The 20,867-nt window shown below is 44.6% G+C and overlaps 1 protein-coding gene across 4 annotated transcripts in view; it reads right to left on the bottom strand.

Moving 5' to 3' along the window:
* Window positions 1–20,867, bottom strand: part of CTNND2 (catenin delta 2) — a 901,368-nt gene that overhangs the window by 23,357 nt on the left and 857,144 nt on the right. For all 4 annotated transcript variants that reach the window (XM_032337744.1, XM_032337745.1, XM_032337748.1 and 1 more), the window contains one exon: window positions 19,721–19,805. In XM_032337744.1, the coding sequence (XP_032193635.1) occupies window positions 19,721–19,805 (85 nt within the window). The remainder of the gene's footprint in view (window positions 1–19,720; window positions 19,806–20,867) is intronic.

Raw genomic sequence — 20,867 nt, 5'->3', positions numbered from 1 at the left:
CCTGCTTCTCCCTCTCCCTCTCTCTGCTGCTTTCTCTCTCTCTGTCAAACAAATAAATAAAATCTTTTTAAAAAAAGTGTATGAGCATCCATTATTCATATCTGGGAACAACTTGAAAAATTATTTAAACAGGTGTTCTTTTCTTCTAAGGATAATGCTTGGTTGACCACAAAAAGTCCTTAAATATAACCAACAGAAGTGGATCATGTTAGGTTTGTCTCACAGTTTAGAAGATACACTCTGGGGTTCCAAGCAATGGCTCAGGAAACTGCTTTAATCAAAACCTTGGCTTCTTTAATCATGAATAAGTCATGACACGCCATATGTCATCAAGGGCAAAGTGTTTTCACGATAAGAACAGCAGCTAATACTTCATACGTTCTAAGACCAAAGGAGACTCTAGACATCAGTGCAGCATGACTCTAGGTTGGGTTTGGTTTTCTGTGGCGAGACAGCGATGGATGAGTCAGCATCTCTTACACACGTGATGGGAGACGTGTTTTGTTCAGCGGTTCGGATTCCGTGATGCTTCGATTACACCAGGACCATGCAAGTACTTCCATCTCTGGAAATGTCAGGAAGGTGAGTATAATACTAAAACTGCTTACCAAGGAAGAAACCCTTATAAGATGCACCAAAAAAATCCTTCATAATACCCAATTCCTAGCATACAAAGGCATGGCGGAGGGCGATCTTGCAGATGGTCTGTCTGTGAGGGATGGAATCAGCACATACTTGAGGATGATGTAGAGCATGTTTAGAGGCATCGAGAATGCCACCCCAGGTCTGACACCTCTGCACGCGGCCCTCGATTGTATGCATATGGACACAGAGACTTTAATGGAGGTGGGAAGGGGGAGTTTAGGGAACAGGGCCAAGTGGAAACCCAGTGAAAGTTCTTGAGAGCAGTTTTCTGAGCCACAGCAGGAGCCAGGAGAGGCAACCCGGCTCCTGCTTATGGCCATCTTCCCTGTCATTCCCTGTCGCGGAGCGAGAGGCACCATGATGGAAACATGGAACTCCCACATTGCTACTATGTTCAACAATGCCCAGGAGGGGCCCCGCACTTTTAATTCTGCGCTCGGAATTCCCCAGTGTTATGGAAAGCAGTGTATCCGATGCTAGACAGGAAAGTGCAGATCAATCAATAAGTTACACTGAATAATCAGTTACCTTGAGGATAAGTCTCAGGACCCTCCACATCTTTTCCTGCGTGAATTTTCTTGGCATTCAACTGAAAAATCCGCTTTGCTTTCCAAAGAAGAAGGGATATGAAGATACATTTTCCTTGGGAAGTTATTGCTAAGCTAACATTCCTTTTATCCAACTAGCCATGTACATACTCGTTAGCTAGCGACCTTGCAATCAATGCATTGTTCATTTACGTCCCATTGTCACTCAGGAAGGCTTGAAAGTGGTTTCCATAAATAAAGACAACTTGGGCACACTTTTTTTTTTTTTTTACATCATTTGTCTCTTTGATCCCTAAAAAGTTTAACTCACTGTAGACTAGAAGCGTTTTCCTGAATTTTTTTCTATCAGCTGCTCAACCCACTACCCCCTTCACTTTATCCCTTTGCCTTCTAGAGGTTCGATAAGAAACCTTGGGGAAGAAAAAACAGAATGAAGAATAGTCACAGCACCTGGGAGAGGGCTGTTAATCCTTAATATGGACGATAAGGGACCCCTTTAATATCTATCTTTCACCTCCAGCAGAATGACCGAGACCTTGGTGCCCTTCAGCTTAAGATCCAGCCAAGCTGTCAAAAATGTGATATGATATCTGCACCTCAAATTGGTTTTTATTTTTAACACATTAAACTTAAAACTGGAGGTTGTTAAATTGTTCCGAATAGATAGAGATAGAAATCCGAAAGAGAAGAGGAGTTCAAAGTCATTGAACTTTAAATTGCCACCAGGAATAATCTGATTTTCTTTATCTTCTCCTTTTACTGTCCTTCCAGCCCATTTCAGCTTCTGTGTTAAAGTTCCCAGCTTGCTTCTTTGAAACTGTATTATTCCCCAAAGCTACGACCCTCCGCGTCGGTGCGCTCAAGGGTCCAGGGGACGTGAGAATCAAGGTAGAGTTGTTCTTCACGGGCTCGAAACGGTTTGGTTTTCACCGTATGTCCACCTGCTGGGCACTCTGTTCTGTCCCTACGCATCTTCCCCTCAAGTACTGGAAGGTCTCCGAATGTGCAGCATTTTATGTTTTTGCCCATTCTGGAAACATCGCCAACAAGACTGTGCTACAGGAAAGACTTCCACGGGAAGATTTCAGAGGAAGGGACAGAGCGGCTTCCACACTGGTCCACATGAGGTTAGCGTGACACACACTTGCCCCGTGGCTTCTTACTCAGGAAAGTGCCAAGGGCACTGAGTGCAGATCAGCACGTGAATCTGTTAGGTCTGCGCACAGAGACGAGCCAGAGCTGCGGCCCAAGGCTGAAAACTGCCTTGACCTTGGGTGTCTCTGTGGGCAGAGGGCTGGGATGAGAAGGCCGCCAGGACTGTCAGCCCTTCTCCCCGGTCAACGTCAGTATCACGATTACTGGTGAGCTCTGCCTTGGTTTCTTCTTCATAAATCAAGGGCAAAAATAATCAGCTTGGAGACTTTTGAAAACAATAATTCCTGGGCCTCAGGCCCTGAGATCCTGTCCGGATTGTTCTGAGTTTCTGTTTTCAAAAGCCCCGGGGGTGATGTGACTGAAGAGCAGCGTGGAGAACCCCCGGCTTGGGGTCTCCGTGCACAGGCCGCTGTGCCCAACGAGAGTGCGTTTTCAAGTGCTAAATCCTAGGAGGCCCTCAAGGCTCTGAGTCCACTGGGCAGCGTCAGGTAAGGTGTTCTCAAGCTTGACTTCTGAGGAACAACAGTAGATCCCAACCTCCAAGCAGAGAGCTGCCACATACACACAGCCCTGGGCCCCAACCATCCCTGATGACCCAGCAACCACGGCCACGTGATTCAACGTCACACGTCCACACCTCTGATCAGGCAGCTCCGCCACCCCGCACCGCCCCTACCCTGCGGCCCCCGGTTGAATCTCACTTATCCTGCCCACTTCCGTGCTGCGTAAACAGGAAGCAGGCACTACATGCTCATTAAATCCCTACTGCTCAAGGGATCACGCCTGCCAGGTTCAGGGCAGCTTTGGCTGCATTTTTTTCCCCGCCCCCTGTGAACAAACCACTTGGAGACCACACTATAGACTACTGTAGTCGGCGAAGCACTGTTGGGCTTTATTTATTTCTGAAGCCCTGGTCCCTGGCACAATGCCTGCAACACAGAGATGCTCGATAAATTCTTGTTGGATCCAGTGATTTAAAATGCCTGCATTAATTACTGGAAAACAAATGATAATGTCATTGGCTTTGCAGCTGGCCTCGCAGTTCCTTTCCTCTATTGCCCCGTAACAAACGAAGGTGATCAGAACTTTATGATTTTTTTTTTTTTAGTCTTAGCTTTGAGTGACCTTGCCAGTATCATCTCCTGCTGTGGGCATATCTGTCTTTTATGACATGCTCACTGCTGCGCTGAACGCTGGCTCAGTTTAGGTAAAATGGTCCTTAAAAAAAAAAAAAGGGCCTCCGGCGTGTCTGCTCCATTCAACGGTAACATTTCCCTCAGCTGCTGCTGTTTCGGGGTGAGGAATTATGAAACTGCCTGCTCATTATGCAGTCTTGTAGATAATTTGAAACACAATCCTACCTGTCGCATCTGGCCCGATGGGCGCCGACCCCGCCGCAGCACGCACCCGAGCATGGATTGCACCGCCCATGTCTCCTGCTGTCCGCATCCTGCAGCTCCGACGACACCAGGCCCTCTCCACAGCTCAGGCCCCTTCCGTCCCCACAAATGCTAATCTTTCCCAGAGCCAGGAAGAAAGGGGAGAAGGGGAGAAGGGGCGAGCGCCTCCTGTTCTCCGTTAGCTTTGCTCTGATTTCTTTTGAAGCTGGACGCCCAAGTCCACGCCTAGTGCAGGAACGTGACTCTCCCCCCGCCCCCTCCAGAGACTGAAGGGCTGGTGTCTGAGTGGGTCCCCTATAGGGACAGTCCTGGCCTCGGAAGACGGACACCCAGAGTCACTGCCCCAGAAAGAAAGTGGGATGCAGGGCATGCCAACGGGGGGTGTGGGTGTAGTCTGGTAAGACGGAATGACGTGGAACCACGGGGAGTGTCCAGAGATTGACTGCCCCCCCAGCCCAAGTCCCCCAACCCGCACTGCCAGGAAGCATCCTGTCACCCAGCTGAGCCCCCATGCCCCCCGCCCCTATGCTGAATCAGAGCAGTGAGGCCCAGGACAGAAAGACACTGTCCTGAGGCAGAGGCAAGAGGAGGGAAAGGATGCGGGCAGAGGCTTCTGTGTCCGTACACTGGCGTTTACAGAGATGGGGGAGAGGCAGAGAAAACACCTCAGGGGCTGGCCAGAGGATTTGGTGATTACAGAGAGAGAAAGGGGTTAAATCCTCAGTCATGGACTTTAGGAGATGCCATGGGAGGAAATGGAGTTTCTCCTAAGTTCCCCTGTGGTCTCTGACCTCGGCAAGAGGGTGCTCTTTGGGGTGGAGGGTGACGGGGTTCCTGAATGTCCATTTAATGATACGTTACATGCGATGATCCCATTTACAGGTCCCTTTCCAAAGTGCTTCTGGAGGTTTTATCTTCTACGCTTAGGGTTCAGGGTTAACGAATCTTTTCTAATGCTAAGTGACATCTCTGACTGAGTCCCTCGGTATATGGTCATTGACGTTTTTCCTCCTTTTTGAAAACAGCTCCAGAACCTCCTTAATCTGGTGAGATTTTCTCTGCCTCTAGACAAGGATTTCTCAGTGGGCACACAGAGCCTATTCGATTCAGGAGTAACAAACACAAGTTTTTGGCGTTAGCTGTCCTTGAAGGCTCTCAGACCATAACGCCTGTCAATTCTAATTTGCTGTGAGTGACTTGAGATAGAAAGAAAGCATGGTAGAAATCCTTTGGGCTTTCAGCAACCCAAGCTCATCCACTCATTCAAACTCGAACTCTTAGAGCTTGTTAACCGCATTCACTAACGGGACTTCTTCATCAGGAACCTATTTTTCAGATGAAAGTCAAAACAAGACGTGTTGTGATCCTCTGAAAAAGGTAACCAGCTAAGATATTACGGCTCTCTTATGAAAAACCTGATTGCTCACAATTTGTGCTGGTTTTCTAGTCATTTTTCAGTGGACGAAACCTATTAATGTCATCACACATGAAGCAGAGAAAGAAGGGATTCCAGATTAGTGGTCCTTATGCAGACACACTTATTTCAGTAAAAGGTATTATGTAGAAAAAAAGCTGAAGTATCCACAGTCTGTGCGATTGAAACCGAAGCCAGATTTTTCCATGTCAGTGAAACTTCAGCTTCCCTTTGCTCTAATAAAACAAGCTTCCGCCTCTTTCTAAGGTGAAATGTTTGTTAAAGATTCATTAAAATGAATTCCTTCAACAATTCTACAGCAAAAGCTGGTAGAGTTAAATACTGAAGTGAAAACTTAAGGGCCAAGAGGGAGTATTTGCAGTTTAATACAGAAATAAATACCTCCTGGCGTACCAGTTGTTTTCATATTAGTTTGTTTCAGCTCTGGTGCTTCTAATGGAATTTAATTAAATTGATTCGGATGCTTAAAGGTACAGTAAATGTGGAGTCTTCCGTAGTACAGGTTCTCACCACTATCCGAAAGTTCGCTTTATGCCACTTTTCTCTTACGAAAAACCTATTTTGGTAACCTGTTTTCACTAACTGAAAGAAATCTGATGAGGATTTTGGCTTTTATGAAATGATAATTGTTCCTTTGCTTTTCGCGGTTTCACTTTGAACAGTTTCATAGGAGCATTCTACTTTCGGATCTGGGGGAAACTTGTACCATCTTTCAAAAAGCAAATACCACGTACATGCATTTCAGGAATTTAATTTACTGCCATGGGCCTAATTCTAAATCAGTATCACCAAGATTTGACAAGTTGCAAAGAAATGTATGTAATTTGGTCAAAGAAAGCATACCATTGTTAACTACCAGGAGTTAGCTGTAACCGAAGGAATGCGGAAAAAACACAAAGGAAATGGAATAAAGACCAATTTGGTCTTTTGTTTCCTGTTGTCACTTCTGAGGCCTTAAAACAAAGGCCTGGGGTGGATGATCTTTAAGAATGAATGCCCTTTGTGTTCTAGTTCGTGCCGCAGAGTTAAATTAGGGGCGAATAGAAGAAAGTCCAGTCTTTAGGTTTAATGAATCCAAACGGCTCACTTCTAGAATGCCCCACTCTGACATCTGAAAAGTCAAGTCTCTTATATCTGTACTCATCAGTGGTCAGTACGCTCAGAGCTCACCCGGGGCCTAACCTCGAGGTCGCCACATCCCACCCTACCTGAAAGCGCTGCAGACCATGGACAAGGAAGAAGAGTCACTGTGTGTGTCTTCTGCTAAGCTCCAGCTCTGGGGTAGTGGCCTTGTTGGAGTTATTTCAGAAGTAGGAATAAGTACCTGGAACTGTGCTGGGAATGCAGCTAGAGCAGAGGGAGGTAGGAAGGACTCCTGAGAGGGAGATGGCGGGGAGATGGACATTTAAAATGTGATCGCATCATGTTACATTTTCAGTAAGAGCCATGAAGAAAAAGTACACGTTAAGGAAAGGGCTCTTTCCCAGCCTTAGAGGATTGGAGAGAGGGAGATTTTCTTGAACCAGTGACAGTTAAACGGAGATGGAAAGAGCCAGGTTTGGTAGGAGAGGAGGGAAGGCATTTTTCTGTGCCCGGGCAGTGCAAAGGCCATGAGGTTGGCACAGCCTTGTGTCTGCCAGGAAGAACAAGGGAGACAGTGTGGCTGAAAGAAAGTGATTGAGGGGAGGGCAGAGGGAGGTGATCTTTAAGAGATGGGTAAGAGAGATACTGCAAGCTACTGAAGACTTTCAACCAGCACACTGACGAGGTTAGATTTGGACTTATCGAAGTGGATTCGGAATGGTTAATGGAAAAATAGATTGAAGATGGTAAAGTAGATTCCACAAAACCAATCAGGCAGTAATCGGACACGCACTCGTGACAGATGATGATGGAAATAAAGACAGGAGAGGTTCACTCCACAGGTCTTGGTGCAAAATATGGTGGAGATAAGGGAGGAAGATGTACACTTAGATAACTACTGGATTTCTGAAAAGAACCACCAGGTGGGCGAGGTGCTAGTGGCTGAGATGGGCAATGAAGCGAGAACAACGGATTCGGGGAAGGTCTGAAGAGCTGCTTGTTAGGTGTGTGCCCTGTCAGAACTTGTCATCCGCTGAAGTGGAGACATCACAGGTGTGACTCTAAATACAAGCTTTGAATTCAGGAGTGAAGACCATATAGAGGAATAGATGCAGATGCCATTGGCATTCAATTGTGTTCTAAGGGCATGGGAGCAGATGAGATCATCTACAGTAGAAGGTAGAACGTGGAAAACAAAGAAGCCTCAGGGAAGATTAGGAGTCTGTAAAACAACAACAACAACAAAACCTGAGGTGGAGGGTCTTGCAAGGTTGGAGAAAAACCAGGCTGGAAAGCATGGTGGCAGAAAGGCAGGTGGAGATCACATAAGGGAGCAGGATGTGGCCAGGACTGCTCACTGCTCTTCCAAATCCACTTCCTTTGTTCCCGGACACACATCTAGGCCCCATGTCCTGGCTTTCCTTGCAGCTGCATATGGCCATGTGATGGAGGTATCACCCATGGGACATGAGGGGATGGGGATGGGCCATCACCAGGTACAGTGGCGGACCTTACAGCAGGCAGTGGGGACTCTGGGCTCCTGAAAGTGCAGAGAAGAGCTGAGCTGCCCGCATGCACACCTGTCCAGATGGTTGCATGAGCAGGAAAATAATCTATCACGTGGCATCACTGCATGTTTAGGTCTGCTTGTTACAGCTGGAAGCCTTCCCTGATTAATATAGACAATGGAGCTAGTTGAACACTGCAATTAGGAGCAATTTCAACAGAGGCGTGGGGACAGGCATCATCATGTCAGACCTCAGGGGTTGAAGCATAAAATGGAAAGTGAGAACTCCAAATTTTCCAGAAACGTGTCCGTGATGCGCGGGGAATGTGAGGACAGGAAGTGGGAAGGTGGAAATGGAGGAGGATGTTCAGGAGAGGACATTTCTCGTTTTTAAGACAGAAGTACAAAGAGAATGTGTCCCCACAGAGCAGGAATGACCAGTGGGGGAGGCAGAAAAAACAAGAGGAAAATCAACACCGAAGAGTTCTCACTCAAAGAGGATAAGTCTTCAAAAAACCTGGATATTAAGTAAGAATTTTTTAAAAAATATTTTAGAATAGAACCAGAGAAAGATAAGCATAAAATAAAGCAACCAAGAAATAATGCATAAAAGTGCTAGTATGTATGTGGAAAGTTACTCCAATATGTAGATATTCACTTCTGTATTTCCAATACCTAAAATGGAGCTTAAGGTAGACGAGGTACTCAATAAACTTGTGTTGAATGAATGAAGTAATTAGGAATGGTCATTAAGAAGACGGCTCCAGTTTGTTTCCTATAGTTAAGAGTCTCTTATTGTTTGTCTCCCTCTCTGATTTCATCCTATTTTGTTTTTCCCTCCCTTCCCCAATTATCCTCTGTTTTGTTTCTTAAATTCCACACAAGTGAGATCATATGATAATTGCCTTTTTTTAATTGCCTTATTTCATTTAGCATAATACCCTCTAGTTCTACCCACGTACATCATTGCGGGAGAAGAGGGTTACTGGGGGGAGATGGGTAGGGGGATGGGGTTAACTGGGGGATGGGCATTCTGGAGGCCACGTGTTGTAATGAGCACTGGGTTTTCTATGCAACTGATGAATCACTGAACTCTACCTCTGAAATGAGTAATGCACTATATGTTAATTAAATGAATTTAAATAAAATACAATAAGCTAAACAAAGAAGATGGCTCCAAGAGGATTCGCATGCTATTATACAAAGAGGGAGAGACACTGGGGGTATGACAGTACAGACTGGGACAGAGGAAAAAAACTATTGGTGTGCATGTTGTATTTCTGATGCTGTGGGTTTCAGCCTCATCACAGGGGACTGTGGACAGCCCATTAGGGGCTCTGTACCTACCGCAGGTCAAGGAGCAACCACAGGACACATCTGAGGTGTATCCCCATCCTGTTTCCTCCTCACTTCTTCTCTGGGGCACCGCTCATGTACTTTCTACTGCTCAAGCAACAAAAAGAGTCTGAAAACCTACAGTTCTTCCTCACTCCCCCACCGAACTGGTCTCTCTGCATGGACTAAGGACACTCATGGACTTGGGACAGTTTTTATAATTGAAGTCAACTGGAGGTTACTGTAGGTGCATTTTCAATTAAATGAAAGCACTGGGGGATCTCTCAAGAATGTGGTTTTCATAAAAACTGATACCAAAAGGACCACTGGTGTTGGTGCCCACATCACGTGAATGTTGTAGATGTAAGCATCTCGGGGACCCTTTCTTTCATTTTTTCCCACTGTACAATAAAAGCTGTTTTTTCAGTCAGGCTCATTCCCAGCTCCCCCACAGGGAGATCTGACCACGTGATGAAGACCTGAGAGTATTTAAGCTCTGCCCTCCTCCGCTCTTTTCCTTTCCAGCTGCTTGTAGCATGGACAGAGTGCCGACCAATGCTGGAGAATGCACAGGATGGTGAGTACTGATAGAAGGAGCTAGAATCCCTGATCTGGGACATGTGACATCAGACCAGGACTGTTACACTCTTATGTGAGATAAAAGACAAAATAGAATCTGTGGGATTAGCACACGTCTCATTTCTGGATTCTACAAAATTGGGCTGAGGAAAAGTGAAAGAACTTGCAAGCGGGGAGAGCTTCCTTGGAGGTGGTCAGCACACTGGGTGTTCCTGATCTTCTCTCTCCTGAAGCATGAGAGTGAACTATCTATTCATCGTGACCATGAACTCTCTGGAGAGTGGGGGTTGCAGGGCCTGGTGTCTTCAGTGCCTCCTGGCAGGGGGACACACAGACTCTGTGGCAGGGGTGGACAGACCATGGAGCTCAAACACCTTCTGTTTCAGACCTATCCACCGCCTGGACCCCTTCCAAGGCCTGTGAAGAACTGTGTATTCCCAAAGTTTACTCTTCCTCTTCCAAAACTACCTGTGTGACAGGGGCACAAAATCTGCATCCCCCTGGCTCAGGCTGATGGAGAAATCAGAGTGGTAGCTGGAGAAGACAGCTCCAGAACAGGGGTTCTCAGTTGGGAGGTGGTACTTCTGAGCACACCATACCACTGCTCCCATGAAAGAAGGAACTAGAACATGAGCATCTCTTGAAAGCAGAGTGGAGCAATGTCAGGCTACAAAAGCACAGGGCAGGCTCAACTCTGCTCTCCTCTCCTCCACCTTCCCTCACAGAGCCTGGTGGGTGGGTGACATTGAGGCACAGTAAGAACAGCTTAGGTGAGGGTGGGGAGAGGGGAAGAAACCAAGCACACTCTTCCTGCTCAAGCAATGAAGGCTCACATAGACATTATGTTATCCCAACTACTGCTATCCACTGAGAAAGTGGAGTAGGGGGTGGCGGTAGTGGCATAGGTTACAGTTAATTGCTTCAAGTTCAAAACAAGAATACTTGTAGACTTACATCAAACTTTATGAGTTTTCTAGCCCCTGATTCAATCCTTTTGCCCTGCATTTTGTCTCTGGGGTATTTTCATAGGTTTTGGTATAAAATGTTATGGGTAAAGCCTTGTGGAAAAGTGGAGGCATGGAGGAAATGTTCAATTAGGGTGCTGTCTGCAGGATTGCCCAACGTGGAGATTCATCCCAGGAAGAGCTATAACTTAGTCACTTCTTGTTTAGCAACTGCCATGTGCATTGATTTCCACTTTTGCACAATTGATTTTTGCTTCTGTTCCCATTTGTGCCTTTGTTTTTGGACAGATATCATATGATGAGTGTCTGAGAAGTGTCTCAGAGAGGTCAGGGGACCTCATGAAGGAAGACCTCTTTGTCGATACAAACGTCAGCAAGCAAACACCTGGATTTATGGAGCAGACAGTACCAGGGCTGAGTTTAACCTCTGCCTTTTTGTTTTTTACCCCAACTTGACATTAAGTGATTTAGAACAGAAAGAACCCAAGGAGTTCCTATGATAAGTCTTCAGGACACCGGACTTGGGTTGTTTTAGAACCTGGCCAAACGTCCTTATGTCCTTCCAGTCATCTCATGGTGGAGAATTTTCCGGCACAGCAGAAAGATTAATGAATTCCTGGCAAGCAATTTCCTTGGTAAAATGACAGCTCTACATTCAGTGGTTTAATTTATGATCATAGAGGATTTATGGCTTCTCCAACAGCATCTTAGATACTCTCAAAGTGAAAACCTATTAATTCTCAAATGGCAACAGGCGAGAAGTCCTCTTTACCACAAAGCTTAAAGGTCAAAATTTTGAATTTTGACCAGGTGTGTTTTTTTCTTGACCGTCTTCCAGAACATCTGTCCAGGCCTCAGTGGGACCCAGTACCGATTTTTTTGTGTTCAGAAGATGGGGGTGATGGAAGGATAAGCATGAGCCAACGGCTTCCGTTTGTGGGCATCGAGACTGCGTGTCATGGCCTCTGAAAGAAGGCTGTGTCCACTCTCTCTACGGTTTTAGACATTGGAGGAAATCCGCAGGCATTCCTCACCTATCCATAATTACTTACTGATTTCTTGTTTTGTGAGTGCGGTGGTGGCAAGAGCCAAAGAAACTAATATAGTAGGGGTAAGAGAAGGGAGCCCCATGCGAGACAGGCTGTGAAGGGCATGACTCCACTCCTACCCAAGCTCATTAGTCACCGGCTGAACGGCGCGCACAACCTGAGAGTCTATCTTCTTGACAATAAAAGGAAGGAATTTAAAGATAGCTTTATGTTCTGCTTCTTTCATCCAAATGACAAGAATGAATACAATATCTCCATCCAGAGAAACGTGACCTAACTCGGTCTCAAGCCCAAGCAGCCTGACGTTCTTCGAGACACAAGCTCACTGTGAAAAACGCTGATGTTCTGGGTGGGGGCCGCTATAGGAGCACAGCTGTAAAACACTGGGCAAGGAACACTAGTGGAGAAGGCTTAGTTTGCTTTCTAACCCAGATTATCACCAGGAGTGTGATTCCAACATTTAATCTGGCTTTGATTTGACTGGAAAAATTGTGACTTCCTACTTACCAGTAGGGATGGCCCTACCCTTTCCAGGGTAACTTTGCAGGGTCTGTTTTAAGAGCCCCGCATGTTTTCTCAGCAGGAATCCAGGCAAAAGAAAGCAGATGAAAGAGCAGAAAGTCCTCTCCTTCCTGCTCTCCTTCTTTTAGTACCCAGTACTCAGAAGCATTTCCGCTGTGGTGCCCTGAGCCTTCCTGCTACCTTCCCTTCATCTCAGGACACGTCTGTGTCTCAGAGGACAGAGCAGGTCCGCTGAACCTGGAGATCCATGTCTCACTTAGTAATCACCCTGAGGAGGGTCCCCTGGCATCACACAGGATGGCCTGGGGTGACTCCAGGTTGCTACTGATGCTTTTCTCAGAACTCTCTGGGGTAGTCTTTATGGGGCCGCCTTTCCAGCTGAGACCGCCAAGACCCAGAGGCCAGCACGTGGTTCTGGAAGTGCAAGTAGACGCTGGAGAATAACAAGGACCTGCTGTGCTGAGCTGGAGCTCTAGGAATGAGTCCCACACAAGACCGATGTCATGGCAGGTGGCAGGGGACCACCTGGCTGACAACATGACCGAGGCACCAACCACAGCCAAGGTGGGAACTCATCGCCAGCCAGTAAAATGTCTGGGCTTGCTTGCTAGAATTCCTTATAAAGAGGTTATTTTGCCCCAATATGGGTGCCAACATGAAGATCTCATTTGCTTTTTTAATGATTAAATATTAATGTAATACTATTTCACTAGAATTGGAGAAAGATCTGGATCCAAAGCCTAAAAACAGTGTGCTAAAACCCATTCAAATCTGAGTCCCAGTGGTAAACAAGCTAAGGTTTTAAGTGATGGCTAAGTAAATAACACTTGAAAGCAAAACAGGCCAAATACATTTTAAAGCCAAATCCTGTTACTGAATTTTGTGTTCAGGAAGATTCCCCCAAATTGGTCTTAGACCTAATGCCTCATCAAGACCAATAAAACAATGATCTCTACTGGCTAGGAATGCAATAAATTCCAATTTTCTATGTCATTAAGCTGTGTGTTACATTCAAAACCTTCAGACACTGGCAGCCAAGAGGGGAATTAGAAGTTTGGAGAACAGAGTAATCGGAATAGTTCAAGTAAACTGAGAACTTCAATTTTTAAAAAAGTTAAGTCCTGTACTTTATTTTTGCCAGTGGGCCAGATATGATTTATTTCATTTTCTTTATTCCTATTTTCTAGCACATAGTAAAGCAGGCTCTTTCACGCCGTGTTTGCTCATTTTGCATGGAATTCAGAATTTTGCTCATTAGGAGTTGGTATTTTAATTGTACTAAGAGTTGGAGGCAAATTTCATTGCAATTTCTCTTAAGAAATGACTTGTAATAGAAGTTCATAATTCAAATCCTCCCACACTTAACATTTGAACCAAGGAAGAAAATTGTTTTCTATAATAGTACAAATAAATCCTACCTACATGTTAAATATTATAGCACATTCTGTGGTGACATTTTTTGCTGTAAGCTCATAATTCTATTCATAATGCTTAAAAACCATCCTTTACAAGTTTGAATTAAAACTTTTTTATTCATTCAAACAAATATACCTTCCCATCATTTTAGATTACTAAGGAATGACCTTAATGCAGCCCTGGTGAAGAGGTCAGGGAGATGATTTCCAGGGAGGGTAATACAAAACTATAGGAAAAATGAAGAAGATTAGGTGGGCAAGTAGGGTGCTGATTGGAGTACTGGTGGGGCAGACCATGGAGGGTGGTGGGGAAGGGGGAGGGAAACTGAACAGGGGACACAGAGATTCAGTATAGCTGGTGGGCAAATGTAGGTAGAAGGCCCGGGATAGGCTGGGGATGAGATGCTCCTGGAAGGTCTCATGGACTGTGTTGAGATGTTTGGACTCTGTCCTAAGGCAAAGGGAGCCATAGGAACGTATGGTCCCAAAGAGTCATTTAGTCAAATTTGCTTTTTAAAAAGCTCGCCCTGGCTGTCCTTGGGAGACTGGCCTGGAGAGGAGGGAGCCCGAAGGTGGTGAGTCCACTTAGGGGTCTGTGGCAATGATCCAGAGGAACAAAGCCCGCTTCCTGGCCATGACCATAGAGAGAAGTGGATGGAGGCAGACGTGTGGCACTGGATGCAGACACGTGAGGGAGAGGTGAGAGCCAGTGATGGTTCCCGAGTACGGGTTTAGGGGAAGGAGGTTGCAAGAAGAGGACTCGAACCCAGAGCCGTAGGCTGGTGTGAGATCTGGTTTTGTTCAAGGTGCTCTGGGGAATGTGAGTAAGTTATCCAACAGGTGGCCAGATATATAGAGAAACAGATTTGGGAGACTCGTAGAGGTGGGTGGTAACTGAAGCCAGGAGAGGAGGTCGTGTGTGAGATAAGAAAGGTCTAGATACAAAACCTGGGGGGATATCAACATTTGAGAATGAATGGGAAGATGAATCCAAGAAGGATGGAGAAGCAGCCATCAGACAATTTGAGGTAACTCAGGGGACAGTGATGTCCTAAGAGTCGCCTGAAGGCTATTTCTGTGAGTGAGGCGATTTTACTACATGGTGTTCAGACTAGAAACGTACAGGATCACAGCAGGACCTCTTATCAGGGAAACATGGCATGCTCTTGACTAAGTCAGACTGCTTATTGCAGTCCTAGATGTCTCTGTGATCCTCCCTAACATTAGCCTTTGGCACAGCTGACCCGCACACACACAGATTAGCACTATATGAATAGCACATAATTCTCTTCTAAAACCGTGGCAACTAGCATTGTCATTACTGGCCTTCTTATAAAAGCCTATGTAATCTGATTTACTTATACCCCTGGAGTGCAAGCCGGGCACTAGAGAGGTATCTACGGGTTGGCAAGAGAGAGGGTGGAGAAACCAAGGGGGAGAGAGCTGTGAAAATTTGGAAGCAATAATGATGATTGTGATGACAACAACAAAATGAAACCCCTGCCTCCAAATATCCAGCTCCCAGGGGACAGGATGGCAGAGAGCATTCGGCAGCCAAATGGCATGAGCGGTTTTCAGAACTAACAGCAAGAGCTCCCATTGGTACATGACTTTCCAGTTTACAGAGTTCTTTGATGATGACTACTGTCCCATCAGGCACAACCACCAATCCCACTGGGCCATGTGTCATGGCATTTACTTCATGACTGAGAAAAGCAAGGGACAGGGATGGGACCGCTGGGGAGATGCCCGCCATGTCCATGAAAGGATGTGCAGGGTCTCTGACACCCAGGCTGAAAGTTACAGACTGGCATGCAAAGCAGAAGGCAGGCATCAAAGAGGCCCCAGCCTCCCAAATCCATAGGGCTCTGAGGACATTCCAGATGCCCCAGCACATCTGTGAGCACTGACAGTGAGACCCAGTGAACCAAAAGTCTACCCACTGTCCATCAGCAGGAAGGCGCCACAGGCTGCCCGAAGTCAGTCCCTACCTGATAGGCAGGAAGCTTGCCTAGTTATGCTGTACGTTGAGTCTCTGGCCATTGATTCTAAGTCCTATGCTTTTTGTACTTCACCGGATCCTTCCGGCACTGACTTACTCTCAAGCCTCGTTAGCAGGTGAGTGCCTCACATCAGGGAAGCAGTTTCCCTCTCTTTCTTCTACTTGAGCTAAACTTGGAAGAGTATACTCATCCTGGGGTGCGACTTTTCAGAAAGGATCTGACAAACCCGCATGGGTGTAGCAAAACATGAGAGTCTCTGGTGAAGGTTGTGGAAATGCTGATATATTAGAACTGAGCATGTCGGGCCTGAACAGGGATGACCTCTTGGAGACAGAATGGCTACTTCAAATGCAGGAAGGCTATCACAGAGAAGAGAAATTAGGCTTTTCAGAATGGCACTGGAGGGCGGAAGCTGCTGATAGATTTTTACTTAATGCAAGTAAGAAGTTATGAATGACTACAGCCATCCTGAAATGGAATAATAGGCCTCATTAGACGGTGAATGCAATTTATATTAAATGTATTTGAACACAAGGAAATGACTATAGGAGCTGATACCACCTTCTTCTTTCAGTAAAGGAGCCACCTTCCTCCCGCCATAAAGTTCAGCAAGGATCCTGGCTGCCCACTCTTCCTGTCCTGCCTTGCAGCTGGGTGTGGTCATGTGACTGAGTTCTTGGTCCAGGGATGTGAGCAGAAGCCCAGAAAATTTTTGTATCACTTGCTTACAAGGACATAACTGGTCCTCACTTCTCCTTTCTCTCTCCTTGTGGGCTGGAATGAGAGATGAATGAGATAGGGAACTTTCCTACAAAGGCAAGGTTTTATATAAGGGTTTACAAACAATGATTTCTGTAATCTTATAATTCTATGTCTCCTTCTCCTTGATTTTTGTCTCCTTTCTCCCAAAACCAGCTCTCCCAACAGTTCTCAGCCTAATCAAACGTAAGCACCCCATTATATCAGTGACCTTATTTTCTTAAAGTACAGTTTCCCAAAAGTCAAGAACTGATGACCTCCAGTTTCTCTTCCATCCCTATATCAAGTCTCCTCCTAAGGGTCACCTTATTTTCCTTTAGAAAACAGTCTCTGGGATGATGCAGCTGAAAAAAAAAATTTTAAGGTTGTATTTGTGGTTATCCAAATTTAAGGACTCGTTAAAAAAAAAAAAAACAAGTGGTGATGAAATATGTGATAACATTCTTCTACAATTATATATTTTCCTTTGGGGAGAAAAGTCAGAAGTCCAAGCCTCCCTGAAATTGAAGGTTCAGACACCACAAATATGTTTTGCTCACCATGTCTCAGGAATCAAACATAATTTTGTATTGGTCAACACACCTGGTTGGAAGAATATTCTGATTTATTAAATGTGTCTCTCAAAGTAAAATAAAGTCATTGAGCTAATGAAATGAGATTCTGGCCACTGTGCCTGAGTCCTGGGAGGAAATTAGCTAGTGACAGATGGATCTTTAATTCTGTCCAATAGATATGCCATTTTCATTTCAATTTCTCTCTCCCTACTCAAGTTTTCCTCTTATGCATAATGCCCTTAAGCTTTATGCAACCTCCAATAATTCGTCGAGATTTTGCTCGGTAATTTTCCTACCCCTAATTCATTCAGCAAGTCTATAGAACATATTTCTGAAACTAATGAAGTTACCAGTAATTATTCCATACTTCATTTTTACCCACATTCGCTGCTTCCTTGTCTTAGGTTTTCCCTGAAACTATTCTTTCTTTAAGCCTATAATAGATGTTTAATAAACAGATTTGAAGCATAGAGAATTAAAAGATATGGATCAGAAGTTTTTTTCAATGATATGTAAATTGTCAAGAAAGAACAAAAAGGAAATCTATTTCCCCACTAATTAACAACAATTCATAAGGATGAATAAATTTGGTCTTCTTACCAAAAGATTTTTCAAAAAAGAAAAGCTTTTGAGAATTTTGATCTTCGCTATTATGATATTGAGCATAAAGGTCCTCATTTCATTTCACAACTGCATAATTTGGAAATTATTAAGAACGGCTCTTTCTCCACCTTTTTAAATCAAAGGTCAACTAAAAACATCACCATGGGTCCACTGAAAACATCAGCATCAGTTTCTCCAGATCATCCTCCTTGAACGTCCTCACAGGAAACACATTTTAAACCATCTTGAGCTCTTGATTTTTAGCTCCATTAAATTCCTGTCAACACATTCTTTTTCTTCATGAAAACAAAAAGACAATTACACTTTTGAACTCTACTACCAACCTAGAAAAAAAACTAAGATGGAAAACTCACACTACCATTCAACAAATAACTTGTGGAGTCTCTAAAAGCAGTTTCCCTTCAATGCACATAAGTAGGGTAAGGTGTATTTCAGCAAAGAACTGTTCAAGATCCAAGGGAAAGTGGAGCTTATTTGAGGCAGTAATATTTCTTCGAGTTTCTGGAGCCAGTGACTCAGAACAACCAGTTCCCTTCTCATTTATATCAAGTTCTTCTTGTCCAGCTGCCTGTTGAGCTGAAGGATCCTGCCCTGGGAGAGAATTCATTTGGCTCCTGGAGGAGTCCATGAAGGAACTAAGTAGGGACACTGGGATGCGATTTCAAGCAAAACAAAATGTGACTCAAAACATCTGAGAGAAGGGCTTATCCAAACATGCAAAATATTTAGAAAAGAATATAATCTATCTACAACACTCCCCGAACACTATATTTTGCCATCTCTGTCTCAACATAAACATACTTGCTCTTAACAAATGGGAGAATCTTGAAAGAGAAATATATAGGCTAAATTTGTTTAAAAAAAAAAAGGTGCAAAGTAATGAGAGCATAAGGGAAATAGAAAGGCCTAGGGGAAAGTCTAGAAAAAGACTCTAACTTAGTAGAACCCATTATTAAATATTTACTGTTTCCCACTGGGTTAGAAAAAGACAGATTTTCCCTCTGGCAAGACGGGTCTTACTCTCTGTGGTGTGAACCTTTTGCAGCATTCCCATATGCCCACCTCGAGACTCATAGGCAGAGGATGAAAGAAGCAGTGACTCTGGCTCCCTCTCCTCCTCCATGGAGGTGGCCAGGGGGCTGCAAGGAGGTGCTCTGGGCAGTTGGTGAGGAAGCCCAGGACCCTCTCCCAGACCTGCTTAGGTTTTCTACTCTCTACCAAGACCCAAGCCTACAGGGTGCTCCCTGTGACTAGGGATGCTCTCTATGCCTATCTGTTCCCTCAAATCTATCATGTGATTATGAGTCATTTAAACTACCCACATTTGCCAGTCTGATCACAATAAGAACAACTTCTGGATACACTTAAAAAAAGATTCTCCCCTTCTAACTGAAAAGAGTTACACACCCTTTATTTAGCATCCCTTGGAAATGAGGTATAGAATAAAAGTGTCTAGATGTGACATTTTTCCTTGATGATATTATTTTTAAACCATTTTGGAGATGAACATCCCTGTGAAATGTATAATATAAACTCCCTCCTGACTTCTGAGAGTGTGCTGGACAAATGCCAAGCTTCTTCCCCTAATATGCAGCCACCATCAGGAACATCAGCCCTCTCCCCATGTGTAGTGACTCAGTGAGGGTCAGGGCTAGGCACATAGGGCCGGCTCTCAGGTCTTCTCCTCCTTGTTCTTGGGCTATGATACTTCTCAGCTTCCTGAATTGCTATATATACACATATTTTTTCATCTTCTCTCCAACATTATTGCCAATGTCTATGCTCTTTTTTTTTTTTTTTTGCAAAATTACTCAGTTCATAAATTTTTAGTCTATTGTATAATATGGACACTGAGGAAAAGATGCTTATTTCCTTTTCCATAGGACAATCTAGGGTAAGACCCTGTGAGCATAGGTCTGTCCAATCCAGAAGATTCATGGATTTTAGTGTCTGTCCAGGGACCCTTAGTGACCCTCGCTTCTGCTTCTTCATTGATTGTCTTGCTTTAGTTGTGTTTCAGTTACTCAGATTGTTGGACAAGTCCTTTCCATATCTATGATGCACCTTGTTATGATCCAATACTGGATCTGTGGTCTCAGGACATGTGTGAACCATGAAGCAAGAAGGTAAGACAAACATTACCTTTTTGTAGAGACTCCTCAGATCTCGGTACTGCCACATGCTGTTTAGGACCTGAGATGCAGCCTTGACCACTTTTGGAGAGTGTCTGGAAAAGAAACAACAAGACATTTAAGGTAGTGAAGTGGGGCAGCTGGGCTTCAGATGGACGTTGACTCATCAGGAATTTACAAAATTTATAGGAATCATGTCCTGATGGCTTCTGGCTCTTTCCTTCTCAGTCAGGGGAGTGCAGGGGATGGTCTACTAGTCTGCAACCTTACTCTCCTCAACACACCTATGAGGGCAAGAGAGAGGAATGCATTCAATTTGGCAAAGGATTTTCCAAATGCAAAAGGAAGAGCAGAGCCTTGAGTCTGAATGCAGATGTAGTGGAACAGAAAGAAGAGAAAAACAGTGATCAGTAAGGGCCAGGGTCAGGTGTTTTAATTGCTATGTTGTGTAACATCTGTGTAGTAAAAAGAAAACAAAATATTCATTTTCTCAACTGAAGCAGGAGGGCATATAGAGTGTTGGCTCTACATGCCTGTGAGGTGATGGGGAACTGCTCTCCATTTGCCTGAGGGATGGACAGCAGAGGAAGAGGTGTGCACATCCTCTCTTATGCTTACACAGAGAAATGCATCTATAGATAAAGGATAGATAAAGGAACATCTATAGATAAAGCCCTGCGTGTAATTACAGTTCCTTCCTGTGGATCATGGGGAGAAACTAAAATCACATAAACCTTTGGACTAGTGGTACTTAGCATTTTCTCAAGTCATGGCTTTAAAATTGCTATGCAATGCTAGCTCAATATTTTGACTTTGGGGTCAGTGCCCATCTGTGTCTTAAAAAAGACATGAGGTCCGGGTAGTTGGGTTATGGACACTGGGGAGGGTATGTGATATGGTGAGTGCTGTGAAGTGTGTAAGTCTGACGGTTCATAAACCTGTACCCCTGGGGCAAATAATACATTATGCGTTAATAAAAATAATTAATAAAAAAAAGACATGAGGTCCATAAAGTAATGTTGATTTCATTTGATCAGATCCTTGGTTTGAACAGGGAAACTGTTAATTACCTGTAGATGCTCTATTCTAACTGCTCATTCCACAACCAGCAGCACAACTCTACTGGTTGCCAGTGACACCATGGCCTGTCTCAGGAG

The sequence above is a fragment of the Mustela erminea genome, chromosome 3 (genome assembly GCF_009829155.1).
Source record: "Mustela erminea isolate mMusErm1 chromosome 3, mMusErm1.Pri, whole genome shotgun sequence".
Lineage (NCBI taxonomy): Eukaryota > Metazoa > Chordata > Mammalia > Carnivora > Mustelidae > Mustela > Mustela erminea.
Note: the sequence above shows the minus strand (reverse complement) of the source record. Positions and strands in the feature narration are given on the sequence as shown.